This window comes from Rhamphochromis longiceps, linkage group LG6, assembly GCF_057381845.1.
Source record: "Rhamphochromis longiceps isolate RC_006_pf linkage group LG6, R_longiceps_female_GT1.1, whole genome shotgun sequence".
Taxonomy (NCBI): domain Eukaryota; kingdom Metazoa; phylum Chordata; class Actinopteri; order Cichliformes; family Cichlidae; genus Rhamphochromis; species Rhamphochromis longiceps.
Genome location: NC_140562.1, coordinates 28,430,706 through 28,446,980, shown reverse-complemented (window position 1 = coordinate 28,446,980; position 16,275 = coordinate 28,430,706). Strand labels below are relative to the sequence as shown.

The 16,275-nt window shown below is 38.8% G+C and overlaps 3 protein-coding genes across 4 annotated transcripts; 2 read left to right on the top strand and 1 right to left on the bottom strand.

The window, feature by feature from the left end:
- Positions 1-429: 429 nt before the first annotated feature.
- On the top strand, positions 430-4,840 carry LOC146668193 (OCIA domain-containing protein 1). The gene is made up of 8 exons (XM_085410059.1): positions 430-612; positions 838-922; positions 1,025-1,078; positions 2,058-2,105; positions 2,254-2,383; positions 2,474-2,640; positions 3,892-4,053; positions 4,657-4,840. Exons 1-8 carry the CDS (start codon positions 559-561, stop codon positions 4,692-4,694), a joined length of 738 nt encoding a protein of 245 aa, XP_085266185.1. The 5' UTR covers positions 430-558; the 3' UTR covers positions 4,695-4,840.
- A 1,037-nt stretch (positions 4,841-5,877) lies between these two features.
- rhbdd2 (rhomboid domain containing 2) lies at positions 5,878-7,396 on the bottom strand. Its single transcript, XM_085410052.1, has one exon. The coding sequence runs from the start codon at positions 7,093-7,095 to the stop codon at positions 6,079-6,081; it is 1,017 nt and encodes a 338-aa protein (XP_085266178.1). The 5' UTR covers positions 7,096-7,396; the 3' UTR covers positions 5,878-6,078.
- A 1,009-nt stretch (positions 7,397-8,405) lies between these two features.
- Positions 8,406-14,726, top strand: chic2 (cysteine-rich hydrophobic domain 2). 2 transcript variants are annotated; one of them, XM_085410067.1, is made up of 6 exons: positions 8,406-8,700; positions 9,920-9,974; positions 10,177-10,332; positions 10,478-10,534; positions 10,614-10,673; positions 13,052-14,726. In XM_085410067.1, exons 1-6 carry the CDS (start codon positions 8,615-8,617, stop codon positions 13,100-13,102), a joined length of 465 nt encoding a protein of 154 aa, XP_085266193.1. In that variant the 5' UTR covers positions 8,406-8,614; the 3' UTR covers positions 13,103-14,726. The 2 variants fall into 2 exon arrangements, with proteins under 2 accessions (XP_085266193.1, XP_085266192.1); XM_085410066.1 differs by having other exon boundaries at positions 8,412-8,748.
- The last annotated feature ends 1,549 nt before the right edge of the window (positions 14,727-16,275 follow it).

The window sequence follows — 16,275 nt, the reverse complement described above, 5'->3', positions numbered from 1 at the left end:
AAGAAACTATTGTTCTAATAATTCTCATTAGTATCGGATCTCTTTGGGCGTGTGGCTCTAAAAAAATGTATTCTTCTTACCAGCAAACCAATAGCCACACAATAAGGCAGTTATGATTATGAAAACAATTAAATAGTTTGCATAATATGAAGATGTGAACCGGAAAGTGACAGAAAATAGTTCACCTCCACTAGAGGGAGCGGGTTGACAACATTAGTACCGCTCTAACAGCCTTTTTTTTCCAAAATAAAAGACCCAGTTGAGAGCGCTTTCTGATGTTTTAAAGTAATACAATTGCAACGATGTTTATTTTTTATTATTTGGAATCATGTTCATGGGAGATTACATTCCAGCAGTAAAACTGAGATTAACAGGCTTTCTTTTCTCCTTTTTTGTTAGCTAAACAAATGCAACTTTCCTTTAACTTCCGGGTTAATGTCAACCAATCTGTAGCAATGACATTGTACCAAACTCTAGACAAGTCAGTACGCCGAGTGGCTTATACTATGTTAGTTCACATGCTTTGAGGTGTCAGGAAGCTTGGACATTATCGTCAGTATGTCGTCCTCCACTACAGGTTTCCCGGGCGAGCGGCAGCACCAACCGGCGCAGGTAAAACATGGAGATAAACACGCACTAATTTAGATGCTAACACGTTAGCTTACGGTAGCTGGCAGTGACTTTGGATGAACTGCACGCGCAGTTTTATGGAGAGGGGTGTGTGCTTTGTTGCCCTCCGTTTTAATTTCAGTAATTTGAAGATGGATACGTTTGCATGGATTTCTATGACTTCTAGCGGCTGTTAACTAACAGTAAGGTGTTTGCGTTAACCTGCAGACGCCGCTGAACATTGACTACATCCCCACAGAAGAAGAGAGGAGAGTGTTGAGAGAGTGCAACCAGGAGAGCTTTTTTTACAGGTGTAAGTTTCCCGTGCACGCCAGCTTGATGGTTTAGGATGTGAAAATGTTGTTTGTTGTGACTCCGTCGTGTTTACACTGACATCATTATGATTTCTCCACAGCGGTGCCCTTCTCTGTGATCAGCATGGCTATTACCCAAGCCCTAGTGGCCAGAGGTAATGTTGTTCATACTGTGGAGCAGGGGTGTCAAACTCATTTTACACAGTGGGCCACATTCAGAGCAGTCCAATCTGGTTTTCAATAGGACAGATCAGTCATACGTATTATAAAGTGTTCCTCTTTCTTTCACTCTGAAGACGTAAGAGAAGTCTTATGAAAACAATTTATAAAGAAAATATGTGGGAGTGAATTGGCGTGTCACTTTGGTCTTAAATGTTTAGAAAGAAATGTAGCTTTGTTTTTTATTTTACAGATAAATTTGATCGAATTTTACCACAAAACATTGATTTCTAAAGAACATAGTGAAAAACTTGAACTTCTGCTAATTAATGGAGTATTAACAATAATTTTAAAAAAAAATCTATAATTATAGATACTTTACTAATTCCACACTGTGGAAATTCCCTTGTTACAAGGGTCAGAAAGAAAAAGTAAATTAGACATTATATTTATACACAAGTATTTTTAGATGGTGTTTTTTCTGTGTCTACATTGTACACTCTGACTGCTGTTGGGATGAAGGACTTGCGATAGTGCTCGTTCCTACACAGTGTCTGTAACAGTCTACTGCTGAAGGACCTGCTCAGGGCATCCACAGTCTCATGCAGGGGGTAAGAGACTGTGGATGTGGACCATGCTAATGTCCATAATGAACATTAGCATGGTTAACATCCTGCTCTCACCCACTTCCTCTATGGAGTCTTGGGGACTGGCAAGGACAGAGCTGTTGATGGGTTGCTGATATTTCTGTTTGTAAGATGGCTCTAAAACTGACAGAAAGCACAGTGAAATGTTGAAATTTATGCTCTCCTTTGTAATTTTCACATTTTCTAAAGCATCCAGAGGGACGAGATCATTCTGGCCCCAGGGCCATGTGTTTAACATCCCTGCTGTACTGGAATCGGCACAATATCAGTTAAATGAACATTGTCACATGTTGATACTCAAGTTGACATGAATGTGTTAAATTTGCAGGGGCTCTGTCTGCATCTCCAAGATTTGGATCTTTACCCAAAGTTGCCTGTAAGTTTATAAGTGTTAAATATGTGGGATACACACATACACACACTTGCCCTGTATTTACTGAGTAGAATAAGAAAAACCTCTCTGTTAAACTCAGTTTGTGTTGTTTTCTCGTTTCTTTTTTTTTTGACTGTGTTTGACCCTACAGTTGCTGGTTTCTGTGGCTACCTGGCTGGAAAACTGTCATATATGAAAACATGTCAGGAAAAATTCAAGAGGCTGGAGAACTCTCCTCTTGGCGAGATTATCAGACAGAAGTCAGGCCTGCCTCCACTGAAGTGAGTATCACATACACTTAATTAAATGCTGGCCTGTTGAGATTAACTGTCAGCAGCATTGCCTTTAGCATTTTGTCCCCTTCTTTACAGATCCCAGGGTCCTCAGTCAGAGTTGGGTGACCCAGACTCTCAGTCTTTTGAACCCATATTCCAGCCTGCAGAAGCCTCGAGCCACACCTACAGCAAAGATTATGGATATGGCTACAGTCCAGACCCACCAGCACAGATGGACAGAGGAGATGACTTTACTGCTCCAGGTATTCCAAACGGGCAATATGTGGGTTATTCACAATTGAGTTCTCCACAGTAGCTCACCAAAAGAAAGTCCTGGGGCCAAAGCTTCCTGTTCTCTTTTTTTGCAAGGAGTTTGCGGCTCCCACTAGCCGTCTTCAGTTAATTTTCCACGAGTGTTAATATTGTATTGATAAAGTGCTCTCTGAATTTTGCTTGCAGCAAGAATAGAAAAGTGCTACCAGTGAAAAGGAAAGACCTTTTCTATCCTTTTCACTTGTTACAGTTAGGTGGTCATCAAAGTCCAGCATTTACTAGTTTTTCTTGTTCGGCATACATCTGAAATTACTTTTTTTTTTTTTAAACAAAACAAAACAAGAGTTGGTTGCACAAATTTGAATTTACTTTGGATGTTCTCTAATCCACACAGGCTCAAAAATAGATACACATATCTCCCTTGATATTTTGTTATATGTCCCTTAGCAAGTTGCACCTTAGCCATATGCTTCTGGTAGTCATCAACAAGCTTCTGGCATAGTGCTGGCTGGATTTCTTGGTTAATTTAAATCTGTTGATTTTGTGGTACAGGTCTGACTTTTTGAGCATACTCCAAAATTTTTTAATAGACTTTAAGGTCTAAGCTTTCTGAAGGCAACTCCAGCTTAATGGCAACCTGCTTTATCTATTGCAAAGTCAGTTTTAAAGTACTGAGATCATTGTCCTGTTGGAACACTCAGTTGTGTCCAAGTTTCAATCGTTCGTCTGCTGATTTTAGGTGAATTTGAAGAATTAGGAAGTAGCTGCGTCCAGATGAACAAAATCAACTTTTTTGAGATTTCAGATTTCCTTACGTGGATTATTGAGCATGCATTAAGACGTGGCCCTTCTTCATTATTCTTTCCACTTTGTATAATGTACCACTGGCACCAAAACAGCTGCAGATCATAAACTACCACCCCCATGCTTGATGATACAGTGTTCTTGGGTTTAAAAGTCTCCCCTTCACACCTCCAAACATACCTCTTTGCAAAATACTATTTTTAATTTTTAATCCTCTCATTCTAAAAAGTAATCAGTGTATAAAGCATCAAACTACTTTTTTGCAAATGTTATATTGTAACTTGTATTCTTACTGAGATTAAACATGTAAGTTGCAAAAGGTGTCCACTGAATTCACAGACTGAGTTAATTTAATCATCCAAACATTTCAACAAAACTTTCCAGTAGAAATGAACTTTTTTTTTTTTAAATCCCATCTTTTGCCCTGTAAATTTCAGTCCAGTCATATGTGGAAGAGGAGGAGCCCAAGAGGAAGTCTATCCTCTATGAGGACCTGAGGCTCAAAAACAGAGAGAACTATGAGGTCACACTCACTCAGAAAGCTGACGCATTGCTCAAAACACCACCTGCAAAAGAGCCAGAAAGACCCAAGAAAGATGGTAGGTGGTTACTGCTAAGGCATATATAGAACTTGATATATACTTTTTTTTCCTTCCTTGGCCAAACTAGATGGAAGATAACCAACATTATAGAACTGTATATTTGTGTCTCTAAAGTGGTGTCTTACAGAGGTTCAAAGTTAGCTGTTAAAGGAGTTGCTTCATAGTCTATAATTCTGACAATGTCTGTAAGTTAGCATTAAATGACACAATAATTAAATTATAGCAACAGCTGAGAGAAAAAAAATCTTATAGAATTCAAGGAAGTAAAATGTACAAAACCAAATGTCTGGAAGTCCATCAAAGAAGAAAACCTTATTTAGTCGTGGCAGCAGAATCCTATTCCTGTGATGCGCCTGCATCTATATCGTGAACAAGCAGAGGAGCAACTGGCATGGAAACAAATAGTAGGGAGGGAGAAATTTGACCTCATTACTGCCTTTTATTATAATTCAAGATGCAGTGTGGATTGCACCTTACAGGAGGACTAGGATAATTTCCTTAAAAAATGGTGGTGGATAGATAGAGGTCGATTTGCAAGTACAGCCTGTCTTTTAAGTAATTTGTAAAATAATTTGCATTTCTCCTTCTGTCTCTGTACAGTGAAGAAGAACATCTATGGAGACGCTTGGGAGGAATGAGTCCTTTGGTGAAAATAAGATGTGATCAGTATTCGAGTGTCACTTATTGTACAGGACACGGGCTTTTCAGTGGTCACTTTTCATGATGTACAAGATTATGATAATTTTGTCTTTTAAGTATTAATAAAACCAAACAGTTTCAGGTCTTGGTGCTCTGTGTTTTCACACTAATGTGACTTTATCAAAAAATTTTCTATTAACTAGGATAAAGGCAAAGGTTCAAAACAAAAAACCCTGGAGGTGCATTTGACTTGTTTGAACTTGCATCCAGAGTTTAAGACGCTTTCCTAACCTGCAGTTGTTACAATGATTTAAGCACTGTTGTAATTGCATCATGTTTAATACCATGGTGCAAGTACAACAGGGAGTTTAATAGTGAAAGAGAAACTTCTGTTTTACTCATCACAGAGGCCTTTAATTTAGGCGTAAATATGACAATTTAACTTGCAGAGAAATGGACCAAAACCACCAAGGAAACCACTCTCTAAACCTAATCAGTGAAATTTGTTTGGACTGTTTGTCTAGATGCAACACAGAAAGTGGAGTACATCCTGCTGACACCAAATTCAGATAATCAGACAAAAAAAGAAAAATAGAAAGATACAGTGCTTAGCAATTTTACTAGATCACCAACTAGCGTAAGGATTACGCAGCAGCTCCCATAAATTAATAGCACTGGCATAAAAATCATATTTGGTGTTATTTGGTTATTCCACCAGTATGTGCAAACACTTTTAATCAAAATATATTTAATGCTAAAATATAGTTATCCATGAATTTTCAGATGTACTTTTACAAAAACTGGTAAAGCACATTATTGCTTTCTTGATGCCAAGTTGCAATTATTTACATGCATTTCTTACCAGGAACATAAATAGTTGAATTTGGTGGTCTAATAAAATAAGTTTTTTAATACTACCATAAAAAGATTGGAATATTTTAAGAAATACTGGGAAAACATGACTGCTCCAACAACACTGCACACTGGTTATTAGTTATACTTGATTGTCATTTTTCTTATGGGTTGACCATGCAGTTAATACAGCCCTATTAGGGTCTGTATTAACTGCATGGTCTGTATTGTTACTTCTGTGCATCAATTCTGGTTTCCAATTTGTAAGAAAGAGATTAGAAGGTTTTTATTTAATTTTTAATTAGTAGGAATAAAAATATAGAAAATTGGAATTTTTAAAAATGACAAGTCACCAGAAATATTTGAACTTTCAAAAAAAAAAAAAAAAACTACAATTAATTATACAAGCAGGCAGAAACAATCAGTGCTGAGATGCTGCAGGATCTTATAGATGATAAAAACTGAGTAGCTTTTATATAGGATAAGCCTTCATAAGTGGATCCTTGCCAAGGCAAACTCATCTGAAAATATCTACTCTTGTAACAGTGATCCTCCGCTCTTATGGCCATGGCTATGACCATGGCTATGACCATGACTGTGACCGTGGCCATGGCTGTGACTGTGGTTGCAGCTGTGGTCGAAACTCTGTGGTGAAAAGTGTCCAGAGCTGTGTCCTGCAACATGTCCATGAAGACTAAGAGGTGGTGTGGGACTCGCCTGGTGTGGCCAGCCTTCATAAGTCATGGCAGCAGTGTTGGCAGTGGGTAATGGAGCATAAGCTTGCACTGGGTAAGACCCAGGTGTGGGATTGATCTGTGGAAGCAAGGTCTTCTTCCTGTCCTCGGAGGAAGCTGGGATGAACATATCACCGCTGACGGTCCTGAACAGCCTGAAAGGCAACAACTTCTCCAGAACTCCAGCCTTTGCCTCAGACATGTCCAGAAAAGAGACCCATCCTTTACCGTACATCACCCCAACCAGGATGGCAATCACATTACAGGGCAGCACACAGTGAGGGACCAGAGCAGTGGTGATGACAAGGAACACCCAAGGAAGGGCCATAGTGGGAAAACTCACTCCACATAGAAAGGCTTTAGTCATCTTTGTGTGCATGGTAGTTATAGCCACAGAGGCAAGAGTGACGGGAACCAACCCCTCAGTGTGACCCTGGAAGCCGTCCTCCTGCAGGAGATCCATGAAGCTGTAAAACAAGCCTATGATCGAGGACAGCAGGAGGAACAGAAAGAGGAAACGGACCGTCCCCACACCTTTCTCCAAGCTCCCGCTGAGAAACACCAAAGTTGTGATGTTCAGAAGAAGCTGAGCAAAGGTTCGGTGGTAAAAGGGAAACATCAGGATGCAGTATAGGTGTCCGTTTTGAAAAACACTTGCGCCGATGCTGAAGATGCCTTGTTTTAAGCTCAAACATGTTTGGATTGCAAATAAAACACACGATATGATGCTCACTGTGACAATCCCGCTGGTGAAAGCTGGAACAATATCTTTGATAATTTTGCAGATCATCTTAATATGCTCAGTGAGAGCCATTTTATCATCCAACTCAGGATATCCACGATTAATGAGCTAAATAGAAGTTGAGCAAGACTTGCCGAACTGCTTCATCGATGTCTTCACTTCCTAAAGAGGAAGAAGTGCCATTTCCGGGATGTTTCGAGCCGAAGGCTTCTGTGACTTTCTCAGGATGTTTCCTTTTTGATGGATAGAAATGGCGTGCAGTCTGTGATGCAATATATCGATAAAAAGCACACCAAATTAACTTACTGTACAAACATCTAGCTAGGTATGAATCAGGGCGGCTAGCATGGGTAATAAGAAAACTTCTCGGTAAAACTTTCAAAATAAGTTTCCCTCTAATTTATTTTAGTAAAAACATGTATGTTCTAAGATTTAACCAACGACATTCAAGTCATATTTTGAAAAAGACTTTGCTCAGCTTCCGGTTTTAACTGCCCATCCTCTAGCTATCATTCACACCTCTGCGCCTTCTGCTCAAAGTGAAGAGATGCACTTTTTTCTTTACCACAAGTATTTGTACAAGTTTAAGATACTTGAATAATCTTCATATAACAACATGCAAGACTCCTAAATAGTTGGGAGATTGAGTATGCATCAAGACACCATATTAGACTGTGAAACACCGACTGAAAAGCTCAATAGTTTATAAAGGTTTTTAAAATGACATAAAACTGCCAGTGATTAAATGCTACAGTCAATAATTATGAAAACTATAAATAATAATAACTCAGCTCAAAGAGCATGAAGGAAACTTAATGCAATACTTCAGTTCTCCCTTTGTTTTACTGAGCAAATGAGACAAATATTTTTTTTCCATTTGAACCTCTCACACGCATCAGTGCGTCAAATTGTGATAACTCTGATTTTTTAAATAAAATGTGCTGTGGAATATCAGTATCACTAGACAGCAGTAAATGTCATTCCACAGATAGATGCCTTCAGAAACATCTATCTGTGGAATGACCTGGGATTTTTACAGATATCCATCTTCCTGGGTTAGTACATTGCAGAGAGCTGTAATTGAATACTTGTTTACAAATATTTCTCGAATTAGTTTTACATATTTTATATATTGTTATTTCATATAGTGGCCTTCGTTGTTTAACTGTGAATTGTGCTGTTCTTGGTGTTTTTCTGTACATCTGTCCATTCCTCAATTACACCTCTATGAAAAGTGCATCCAAACAAAATGGATTGCTATCATATTTTATTTTATTTTATTTAACAAACAGTACATATAAGAATTACACGCGACACCAAAGCCTTGTTTTGTGAATCGGCTTGTTAAAAAAAAAGTCTGAAAAGAAGTCTGTCCCTCTTCCGGTGTCGTACGGTTACTGCGGCGGATGTTGATGTTTTGTTTCAGAGATCTCAGAACGATGTGAAACTGTATCGTCTCCGGGACTGCTCGATATTTTTGTGGCCGTCTTCCCCGATACTTTTTGTCCTATTTCTCTTTAAGGTTTCGCTGTTTGTCGGCATCGTGTCTCTCCCGGTGTCTGTCCCGGGAAGCGCGAGGCCGAGTCGTGCGATGATGGAGGACTTTGATGAGATCTACGAAGAGGAGGAGGAGGAAGAGGAGGACGAGGACAGGGCCGCGGAAGAACAGCTCCTTAAGTACGCTCCGGACCCGGTAGTGGTGCGAGGGTCCGGTCACGTAACTGTGTAAGGAACTGACAGAGCTCACGGGGGTCTACAAAACAGTTTAACGTTACTGTAAAATGCGGCGGCTAACACAGCTTTCCGTGGGTAACCGGTGGCTAGCTGCGTTAGCTGCCGCTGTCTGGCTTAGCCTAGCTAGTTAGCTTCTAACTTAGCATCAAGCTAACTAACCGAGAAGTGAATGATCGGGTCTAGCTTCAGATAAATTTGACCTTTCTTGAGATTTTTTTATTGTAGCTATTGTCAAGTTGTGACAACGTGTTCCCATCACTGGTTTCATTTTTCTGAAGTTAAGTACAGACTTTCAGAGCTGTTTATACCGATCATTACAACACAAGACAGTACTGTGTCCGTAAATAGGTATTCTCACAATTAAAGCTAGTAATAACCTACCATATCTTGAGTAAAGAAATTGTATTCTTAAGTAGTTGACTGTACTGAGAGTAGAGCTTTTTTCCAAACAAGTATACGCTTAACTTGTTTTTTCCGCTTATCTTACCTTGTCTCTTCAAAAAAAAAAAAAAAAAAGGAAGAGTATCAAGCGTACAAATACTAAGAATAAAGACGGGAAAGGGATAAAGGTTGCAGTTTGTTAAAGTTTTGTGCCTTGAATGGATAAATATACCTCCGTATTTCAGCCAATTTACATTTGTGGATTTAAAAGTTGGGGTTTTTTTTTTTTAAATGTCCAGTTTAGTTGGGTGGAAATGAGCTTACAGTTGAGTTACCTCCAAACATAAATCTGTGTCCTTACTGTTTTGGGGAGTTTAACCTACTGGTACTGTTTCTTTAATTTAACAGTGCCTCACATTCATTCTCACAGTGTTTTACACTACGCTGCTCTTTGCGTTGAACATTAGATTTGTTTGTGTAATTCAAAATTAACAGTGACAGAAGCTAAATAAGCAGGTCTGTGTGATAGTACACAGATGTATGGGATGTTTGAACTGTGTATTATACATTATCTTTGAATGTTTTAGATGAATTATAAAATAATTATTTTTGTTCTGATAAAGTAAATAGCTTCTCTTTGCTGTGGGTCTCAGAAAGATGTTGTGATGTGATTTTTAATTTCTGCACTAAAAGTATATTAAATCTCTAATAGTGGTTCATGTCTGATACAGTTTCATCTTTAATGTTGTAAGTAAAAATGTAATTTTTTACCTACTTTCAGGTTTGGACTCAGTAACAAATTCGAGTCAGAATTTCCTTCAGCACTTACAGGAAAGGTGAGTGTGTTGTTTTTATTGAAAGCAAACCATGACCGTGGGATTTAGATCAGAATCAACATGTAGTGCGTCATTTAAATTAATTTCTTTCCTCTTTTTTTTTTTTGTACGAAATACAGATATTTGATCCACATTTAATGGTGCTAAAAGTGTGAATATACATACTTTTAATAATAAAAGTAATACTGTGTGCTTCCCTTAGGTGGCACCAGAGGAATTCAAAGCCAGTATCAATCGTGTGAACAGCTGCCTAAGAAAGACGCTCCCGGTGAATGTGCGGTGGCTTCTGTGTGGTTGTCTTTGCTGCTGTTGCACACTGGGCTTCAGTTTGTGGCCCGTCATCTGCCTCAGCAAAAGGGTGAGATGCCCATTCACTTCGTCCCACAGTTTGAAAATGTTACGCATTTGTTGCAGCATCACAGTGAACACAACAAAAAATGTTGTGCCCTAAGTTGATATGAGGCCGTTTTTTCACAACAGTATCATCTAATATCTTTTTCCAGACAAGAAGATCTATAGAGAAACTTTTGGAGTGGGAAAACAGCAGACTTTACCACAAGGTAAGCAATGAAGGCATCATTTGAAATGTGTGGGTTGATGAAACTTATCTAATCTTCTATAATCACTGTTTCTGTGTAGTTGTGTTTGCATTGGAGACTAAGCAAAAGGAAGTGTGAAACCAACAACATGATGGAATATGTAAGTATTAGCTCTTTTCAGTGGTGCAATTATCCCAGTACAGTTAAAGAAAGTATACTAGGTGTTACACCCACTACCAGATTGCGTTAAAAAGCTGCTGATTTTAACTCAAGAGGTACTATTTCAGATGATAAATTGTGCCGAGGGTTGGTTTGTGGTTGTTCATGTAGTTACAGGTTTATCGCTGCACCATGGAAAAGTATCATATCTCCAACCTTTTTGAGCGCAGATGTTAGGCAGTTATTGTATCTGCAGTGTATGCTTGCGTGTCTTTGATCGATTAGTGTAGCGCATTGTTGCTCAGTCCAAAAGAAAGGGGTAGAAAAAAAACAACAACTTTTTAATTGAGTATATTTAGTTGTCGAGTAAATGGGGCTCCTGCAATCCACAGCCCTGGCTAGTGGTTGTGTACCACCTTGTCTTTTGTTGTGCATTAACAAAATATTACAAATTAGTTTAACCTACTAGTATTAGCGTTTCTTATTACTAACATTAGCAATTTTGTGTCATGGTGTCTGGGCTTTTATATACAGATGTTGTTTATCCAGCCAGCTTTCAGCTACTTCATCTGATTCTGTGCCAGTTTAATTGTGTTTAGAAGAGACTGACATGGTCCTCTAAATATAAACGCAGCATATTGATTCTTGTAAAGATACACAAAATGTAATATTCTGTGGTTGTTATCTGTTAATATATCTGGCTTCCTCATAATGGTAACACAATAGCCATTTATCCATCAGCCAGTTCCTCTTTTTCATAGTTTTGCGTAGGGCTGCTCGATTATGGCAAAAATGATAATCACGATTATTTTCACTGAAATTGAGATCTCGATTATTTGACGATATTTATTTAACCCTTTAAGACCTACTATAGAACCAAGTCCGCCAGAGCTTATATTATTTTTTTACATGTTGTAGTGCCATTTGTGGGAGCATTTCAAGTTGCTATACAACTATTATAGACCATATTTTAATAATATGTATGCATTAAGTCCATAGTAACTACATTAATTGCAAAAAAGTGCAATAAACTACAAAAAAAATTGAAAATCGTTTTTGTTTTTTTTACATATATTTCTGCTTGGAGAAATTTAAGAGGCTTATCCCTCAAAACTTTAAATACAAAAAAGTTGCAAAAAATACTTTACAACAACAGGAAATTTATTTTGAGTGTCTTCATAGTTTTATTTTGGAGATACACCAATTTTTATATACTGCAGGAAAAACGAAAAAACAATCCTATGATGCAAATTTGCAAAGAAAACAGCAGGTGCATCAAAATAAACTATTTCCAGCAGTGCAATTCGAGTTCTAAGCATCTCAGAAACTATTCAGAAAAGTCAAACATGACCAGTATAGGCTTTTAAGGCCTACAAGTAAAAAACTACAATTTCCGCGAAAATGACATCACTTCCGGTTTCGGGCAGGAAATGGCGGACATGTGATAGTTCGCGCTGACGTCTGTTTCACTGTGGGAAGTGTTACGAACAGCTGATCGGATTGGCAAAGCTGTTTCTGGAATATTATGTTTTTGTTCCTGCAACCGCTTTTTATGCAGTTTTTGCATATGTGGAAGGAAACCGTGACCGAGGACAAGCTGATGGCATCAGATGTAAGTACAACTCCTCCGGGTTATTGCGCTAGCTTACACGGTTCCGGTTCTACAGGGATTTAAAAATAGTTACACAAAACGGAGCGTGCTGCTCTGACCGGCTTTAAAGGGTTAACAATGACTTTAAAAAATAATATAAAATAGTGTGCAACACCACTGAAGTTGTTTTTAACCTCTCTTTTCAACCAACGGCAGTCACTCTCCTCTCCAAATAACTTCTGCTTAGCTTTCCGAGCTTCCCTCGGGTCCTCTTAATCAGCGGTCTCCAACCTTTTTTGCGCCACGGACCGGTTTATGCCCGACAATATTTTCACGGACCGGCCTTTAAGGTGTCGCGGATAAATGAGGGAGGGGCTAATAATCGGCTCCGTCATTTTTAATGATCGTTGAAAGCCCAGATCGTAATCGTGATTAAAATTAGATTAATTGAGCAGCCCTAGTTTTGCGTATAGCCACGGGCAGCCTGCTTGTTTTTTGGGGGTTTTTTTGTATTTCAGAAAAAGTAACTTTAGCACGATCTGCTTAGTTAAGTTGGCACTCAGAAGTAAACAAATAGGCTTGCACAGGTTTGCATCTGTGACCCAGTTAGATGTGAGATGGTGGCTGTTTTGATATAAACGCTGTGGCCAAACCTCTCCAAGTGAAGTGAGTTTTTTTTCCATCAATACCTACTCGGGTCGGCTCAGCACAGCCTAAATCTTAAGACTTAAATCTTGTTGAAACATCCCTGACTCACTACTGAGAGCCTTTTGTTCTATTCCCTGCAGGTAATCCTAATAGAATTCCTACCTAAGGTCCCGATCTTCAGACCGGACTAGCCTGACTACAGCTGATCTGAAACTTCTTCTGCTGCCTGCCGCTGTCACAGAATCATGATGGCTGTAAAGTTCCCAAATTATTACAGTTCCTTAAATACTCCAGCATTTATGTTGACATTTATTCTCCCTGTTTTCTCTTGGATCCATTCCCTATAACATATCTACAGCCTTGTTTACAAATCCAGCAGCCCCATACTTTTTTTTTTTTTTTTTTTTGGGGGGGGGGTGACATCACCATTGAACCTTGGCCAGCTGGGCAAACCTATATCAGCCTATGGGATGTGAGGGGAGAACCAGCCGTGGACAATTTTCTTGATCTTTGGAACTATACCTGGAGACTAGACTCTCAAATTGAGTTCTGGGAGCCACGACTGGAAATTTGTCATTTTTATGTTTCCTAACCGAAGCACATGGCACAGACAGACCATGATTAAAAAATATATCAATCAATAAAACACTTTCATATGTTACACCACCAACTTCACCTGCAAAAAGTACACGCCAGTGCATTTGTAATAGTTGGTTTGGTGCTTTCGATTTGTTAAAGGCAGAGGAAGCAACACTGAACTTCAAAAGAGCCTTCATCCAAATCGACGCTGTAGCGGAACGTGGGGGTCCTGCGGGAACATGTTGGGCCAGTGGCAAAAACAGCTGAACTCAATGTCACTATTCAAATACCAGGCATCCTCTGGCCTCTTTTCACGTCACTTCACTGTGCATCAACCTAACCCAGTGACAATCACACACTTTGACTGTACTGTATGAATGGGTCTTTATGCTACACAGGCTACGTGGAGCAGTTTGTTTTAAACATGTGTCCAGGTGGTGGGCTGACTCTTGAAGAGACGGCCACCGGTGTTAAAGAAAAGCTTTTTTTTTTTCTTTTTTTTTTTTTCTTCTTCTTCTTCTTTGTTTTTATTATTTGAAGGTTTGTTTTCTGTTTTGTTGAAAGAAAAGACGGACAATGCTTGCAAAACTTTTATGTGTGTCAAACATAAGCAAAAAAATAACCGAAATTGGACAAATCAAACAGAGGATACTCTTCTTTGGTAATGAAAAAAAAGTACTTCAATCTTTTAGTTTAAGTAATTTATAAATGTGAGCGTGCATTGATGAAATAAGCATCTTTTGTGTAACTGCAAAGGAATGCCTTGGTTGTTTTATTTCTCTCTGGGGTCTTGTGTCGTGACTAAAGCACACAATCGCTTTGTACATAAGAGAGGCCAAGTAAAGGTGTTGATTATCTGCTGACCTTGGCTTACTCGTGTCTAAAGGATGTGGATGTGTACAAGGCAGATATTCTGTTTTAGATGTAAACTTACTCGAGATGAGCATAAAGAATAAGAGTTCCACCTTGTGAGGTGTTATGTGGTACAAGTGATCTGTGTCATGAAGCAGGATTTGGGCGTTCAATATAGTATGGGGAAACTCAAACAATCAACAAGGAAATGACGCAGGTCTAATATGTGTAAAGAAGTTTTCAGCCCTACTCTGTTCTATGAGGCGTTTTTGTCTTCCAGTTTGAACCAGTTGTTTTCAGAAAAAAAGCTCAGACTCTCCACAGTCTGCTAATATGTAAACATGCCGCTCTTTCCAGCAGAAGTTAGTGAACACCAGTAACAGACCTCAAAGGGAAGTAACAAAATGCACTCCGTACAGTAGTAAAGTGTGTCTAATTTGATTGCAGTTTTTCCAAAGACTTCTATAGAACCTGAACTCTTTTTTTGTTTTTGTTTTTAATCACAACTGAGTGCAAGTATTGGCTCTTCCACATTGGCTTCATTTTTTTTTTTCAGGTCTTGGAGCCATGTCCATTTTTTTATATCATCTATAGTTATCAGCTAGCCTGACAAGCAAGGGGCATTTATAGGCCATATTTAGCAGAAATAACTGCTAAATAATAGGCAGTTATTATTTTTCGCGTAAATCCATTAAAAGCAACCTAAAAAGGTTTGAGTGCCGCAAACATGGTTAAAAGGAGCCTGCCTCAGGTGGTCATATGAGGAGCTGCAGCCGGTGGCAGTTCGATGTTAGCAGGATTTTTCAGCTCCAGAGAAGTCCACTTTGTTATAAAATGTTGATTATGAAGCCTTGTTTCTGAGTGAGTTATTTAGCCTGTAATCCTACTTCATGATGGTTACTTCAACAAATGGTTTCATGTCACAGATCACAACGTGAAGCACATCACATATCTTGCATATGTTTGACATTGACAAAGAGAGGAACAGATGGAAATCTGAAAGAAGGCCTTTTTGAGTAGATTGTATAATTGTCTTTCCCTGCTCCACACACCTTTGTGAAAGCATAAGAAGACTATGAGGTTATGTATGTCAAGAATTTGAGCTAAGCCACTTAGTTTTTGTTCACTGAGGTCTGGTGATTGCATGGATCACACTCAGGGGATTGCACTAGATTTTGAAAAGCCCCAAAATGTAGCAAAATCTCACTGTTACACCAGGGTGTCGCATATAGTACACGCGTCACACGTTACTTTGAGTAATTGCTAAACGATGCAGTTGAAGATTTGGAAATATCCCTGAGAAAAAAAAGAATAACCTTTATAACATTTCTGTGGTCTTTCTATTTAGAAAGTGAAGGAAGCACATGCACCAACAAAAAACAGATTTAGCCTTTTTATGTTAAAAGACCCAAATTCACTTGATTACTGCTGGTTTGCCTGTCGGTTCATCTGTCACTTTTCTATACTTTGAACTGTTCTGTGTAAAGCGAGGCATAGGGCCGTATGCATATTTGTGGTGTGTGTGCATGATGTTTGCAGAAGCAAATGTTCCGATGTAGATCTGACTGTGATGAAATCCTGCACAAAAAATGAGTCCTTTTTATATAATCTTGAGTGGTCGTATGTGTGCGTGTGTGTCTGAGAGACAGAAAATGTATATACATGACTCATGAGCAGATGTATGTAAAGGAATAAACTTAATTAAACAAAGGTATGGACATTCTTCTCTTCAACTCATTTTTTTATTAACTGCTTCCTTGGCTGCTATTATTTGCTAGATAATAAGCACTGACAGGCATCTTTGTAAGGTACACCTGTCCACCTGCTCTTTCATTCTAATCAGCCAATCAAATGACAGCAACTCCGTTTATTTAAGCATGAAGACGCAAGATAACCTGCTGAAGCTCAAATCGGAACATCAGAATGGGTAAGA

Excerpts from the sequence above, each read along its gene's own strand:
- LOC146668193 (XM_085410059.1), top strand. The coding sequence starts at position 559 with ATGTCGTCCTCCACTACAGGTTTCCCGGGCGAGCGGCAGCACCAACCG. Across the intron at positions 2,641-3,891 it reads AGATGACTTTACTGCTCCAG|TCCAGTCATATGTGGAAGAG; the intron begins GTATTCCAAACG and ends TGTAAATTTCAG. Across the intron at positions 4,054-4,656 it reads AGAAAGACCCAAGAAAGATG|TGAAGAAGAACATCTATGGA; the intron begins GTAGGTGGTTAC and ends GTCTCTGTACAG.
- rhbdd2 (XM_085410052.1), bottom strand. The coding sequence starts at position 7,095 with ATGGCTCTCACTGAGCATATTAAGATGATCTGCAAAATTATCAAAGAT.
- chic2 (XM_085410066.1), top strand. The coding sequence starts at position 8,615 with ATGATGGAGGACTTTGATGAGATCTACGAAGAGGAGGAGGAGGAAGAG. Across the intron at positions 9,975-10,176 it reads CTTCAGCACTTACAGGAAAG|GTGGCACCAGAGGAATTCAA; the intron begins GTGAGTGTGTTG and ends TGCTTCCCTTAG. Across the intron at positions 10,333-10,477 it reads TCATCTGCCTCAGCAAAAGG|ACAAGAAGATCTATAGAGAA; the intron begins GTGAGATGCCCA and ends ATCTTTTTCCAG.